Source organism: Elephantulus edwardii, unplaced genomic scaffold (assembly GCF_000299155.1).
Source record: "Elephantulus edwardii isolate Elephantulus edwardi_28Jun2011 unplaced genomic scaffold, EleEdw1.0 scaffold00222, whole genome shotgun sequence".
NCBI lineage: Eukaryota > Metazoa > Chordata > Mammalia > Macroscelidea > Macroscelididae > Elephantulus > Elephantulus edwardii.
In genome coordinates this window covers 3,242,504-3,245,722 of record NW_006399972.1, presented here as the reverse complement: position 1 = coordinate 3,245,722, position 3,219 = coordinate 3,242,504, and the positions used below count along the sequence as shown (strand labels likewise).

General features: G+C 58.9%; 1 protein-coding gene across 1 annotated transcript in view; it reads left to right on the top strand.

The window, feature by feature from the left end:
- Positions 1–877: 877 nt before the first annotated feature.
- Positions 878–3,219, top strand: part of LIMCH1 (LIM and calponin homology domains 1) — a 559,635-nt gene continuing 557,293 nt past the window's right edge. Inside the window, exon 1 of the mRNA XM_006898180.1 lies at positions 878–973. Coding sequence (XP_006898242.1) covers positions 878–973 — 96 coding nt within the window. The remainder of the gene's footprint in view (positions 974–3,219) is intronic.

The following is a 3,219-nucleotide window of genomic DNA, read 5'->3' as shown; positions in this document are numbered from 1 at the left end:
CCAGGGAAATGAGTCGTGTCAGTGTTGGAACTAATACAGAATGCTCCTTTGAAGCGAGAATGGTGTGGCTTCCTCTCATACTTGGGACGTGTTATCAGGAGGGAAAAGTGCCCGGAAAAACCTCCCTGGGAAAAGCCTCTCAATGAAATACACAGATAGAGGGACCGCAGTAAGGGGCTCAAACACTGCAACACTGTGAGAAAGGTGTGTGACCAAGGGATCCTTTATCTTGTTGCTACGTGTCAGACCTCATTGGAGGACACCCAACATCACAAAGCATGAGATCCTTTCCCGGGTCGACTCAAGGGCTCCTGCCCTTCCTCCTGAGGCCAGAGAGCAGCAGGTGCTGCTTGGCTGCAGCCAGCCCGGCCTTTGCCCCGCTGACCTCAGAGCCGTTTCCCCGGGGACCTTTGCGCTGTGCTCGGCGTGTGCTTCCCAAGTGCAGCCCGACCCACCCTCCCTTCTGCAGGCGGTCCAGCGCGGGGACGTGCGGGGTGGCAGGCCGAGTCCCTCTCCTGGGCACTCGCTCCTGGTTATTTTTAGCTGGTGGCAGAGCGCCCCTCTCCGTAAGCGGAGGCCGGAGAAGGTGGGGAGGCGAGGGAGCGCCCGGCGCCTCTGCGCTCGCTCCCGCGGGGACTCACGGCGCGCCCGGGCACAGGCGGCGCTGGAACAGCTGCGGCGGCGGCGTCCTCGGCTGCGTCCTCGGCAGCGCAGCTCCCGGCGGGGACCTGCGAGCCGGGGGAGGGGCGGCGGGGGAGGGGAGAGCGCGGCGGGAAGGGGCGGGGAGCGCGCTCCTGCGGCGGCGGCGGCGGCGGCGGCAGCAGTGGCAGTCCTCAGCCTGGTGGCCCAGCGCTCGCGCCGACGCGGGGCTTCGCAAATGGCTTGTCCCTCCCTCGGTCTGGAAGCCCTTCAGCCCCTGCAGCCCGAGCCGCCCCCGGAGCCGGCCTTCTCCGAGGCGCAGAAGTGGATCGAGGTAGGTGACCGTGGCCGGCAGGCGGCCTTGCAGGGTCGCCGGGACCCACCAACCCGCTCACGCAGGGACTGCAGGTCCAGCCGCGGCACCCCCCTCCCCCACAAGTTCCTTTGGCCAGTTGCTCGGGGTCACTAGCCAGGGCCTGTGGTGGCCTAGCGCTTTTTGCATTGGTGTCCTGGGCAGGGGTGGGCGCGAATGGGGGGCATTGCAGTGGCGCTGTGCGCCGGAGGACAGGAGGGGAGGCGGTCCCCTGCGCTCCATCTCCCCGACCCGCGCGCTCGGTGCAAATCTCAGCTCCCGCAGCTTCCCGGAGCTGCCAAAGGAAGCGCAGTGCTCGGAGCCGGGCTGCAAAGGCGCAGGAAACGTGAGCCTTGGGGGTACTCGCCGACGCTGCGTTTTGGGGCATCCTTCTGGCCTCACATTCTGCTTGGCCTCGACACCTCCGTGGTAGAGTTGGCAGAATCCCCAAAGAGGCGCCAGGTGTGGGGCTGGCACCGTGTGCAGGGCCGGGGGGAGCGCACAGACCCACCTGCAAGCGCGCCAACCACGCGGATGCTGCCCAGCTGTTGGCAGCTTTCCGCTGCCCCAGAGGCGGCGGGGTGGGTTCCAGGGGACCTAGCCCCGTTGACATATCACTTCTTAAAAGACTCGGTGGTGGCAGGCCAGGGAAATCAGTGGCGCTCTCGGCTCTGTCCAGGAAGCTCTGGCTGCGTGATCCTGATTGACGATGCCTATCTGGAGACGCAGCTTGCAAGCTCCGCGCTCCCTAAATCCTGTGTCTGCGGGGGGTTAGGACTCTTGGAGGGCATGAGGGTGAAAAAGGCGACCCTCTGTTACAGCGCGCGCGGAGCCTCGGCCTCTCTGGGAGGCCTTCTGATTTTGGGTCTTGGTGGATGAATTTGACCCTTTCTCCTGGTGAGGGTAGGCCCTCCTTGCAGGTGAGTTCCTAGGAGGATACGCGCCGCTCAAGTCATGATGGAGCAGAGAGGAAGCCTCTTAGTGCTGAGACTGTAACACCCCTCTGTGACAGCGCAAGTCTCTAGAGGCGGCTGAGCTAATACAGCGAGGATGCTGTGCAGATTCAAATCTCCTGAGTTGCTCGCATTAATCACCTTCAGCTGCGGCCAGAGGCCTGCACCCTACACGCTTGACTGGCTTCACGCAAGCGAGAGAGTTTAGGAGCGAGTTGAAGACTCATTAAGTAGTAACTCAGTAGCGTTATTGCTAAGAGCTCTGAGCCTGCCTCTCACGGCCAGATCAGAGGAAGATTTTACTCTTTTATTTTTGACGTGTGGCTGGCAAGGTTTGGGGGGTGTGACAGGTGCTCTCGTTGGTGCTGCATATTTGGACGCCCTGGGCACACATGAGACATTTGTGGTCACTGGCCTAGTAAAAGGGTTGAGTAACTGTATTTTTCAGATTTTGGGAAGTGAAAATTCTCCTTGGAGACTTTGGAGGTGGGAGGGGAGTCTTAATATTCTTGATGGCAATTTATTTCTTCTCAGTGCACTTAATTATGAGTGACGCTGGCACAGTTTGCTTGGGGGTGTGTGTGAGGTATTCTAAAGTGTTATATACCAGAAAGCGCACATATCTCAAGTACACACCTCCATGAATTTTGACACGTATATCTTACCACAGCCCCCACCCTGATCAATTTATAGAACATTTCCGTCACCCTGGAGAATTGTCTTCTACTTGTAAGTGGTGGCCTAGTGGTAGGGAGTTGCGCTGCCAAGCCAAAGGCGGCGGTTCGAATCCAGGAGCTGCTCTGCGGGACAAAGATGGGCCTTCTCCTCCCGTGCGATGAACTGCTTCTGGAAACTCACTGGAGGGTCAGCTATGGGTCAGTTCCCAGTAGAGGGTTATTGAGTTATTAACAGGTTAAATATTATGCAGTACAAATGGCAGCTTTTGTCCCGGTGCCACAGCTAAAAGAACCCCTCAAAAAATCCAAAAAGCAAGTTCCTTAAGAAACTTGCACCGTGTGTGAGGCCTCATAGTGAGCTGGGCATTAGTCGGGATCCTTTACCATTTCTGCCTGTTAAAAAAATCGTGAAGAACCGTAATGGGGCGTGTGCCTCCCCGGAGTAGGCAGCCGCGGCGCGGGCCGAGTGCATTATTAAAGCGGCCTCTCCCCTTTCAATTACGGGGTTGGATTTCTTGGAAAGGGGAGCTTTCCCTCCCAGGCTATATAAAAAGATACTTACTCCCGGGTAAAATAAAGACCGTGTCGTCCCCCCCCC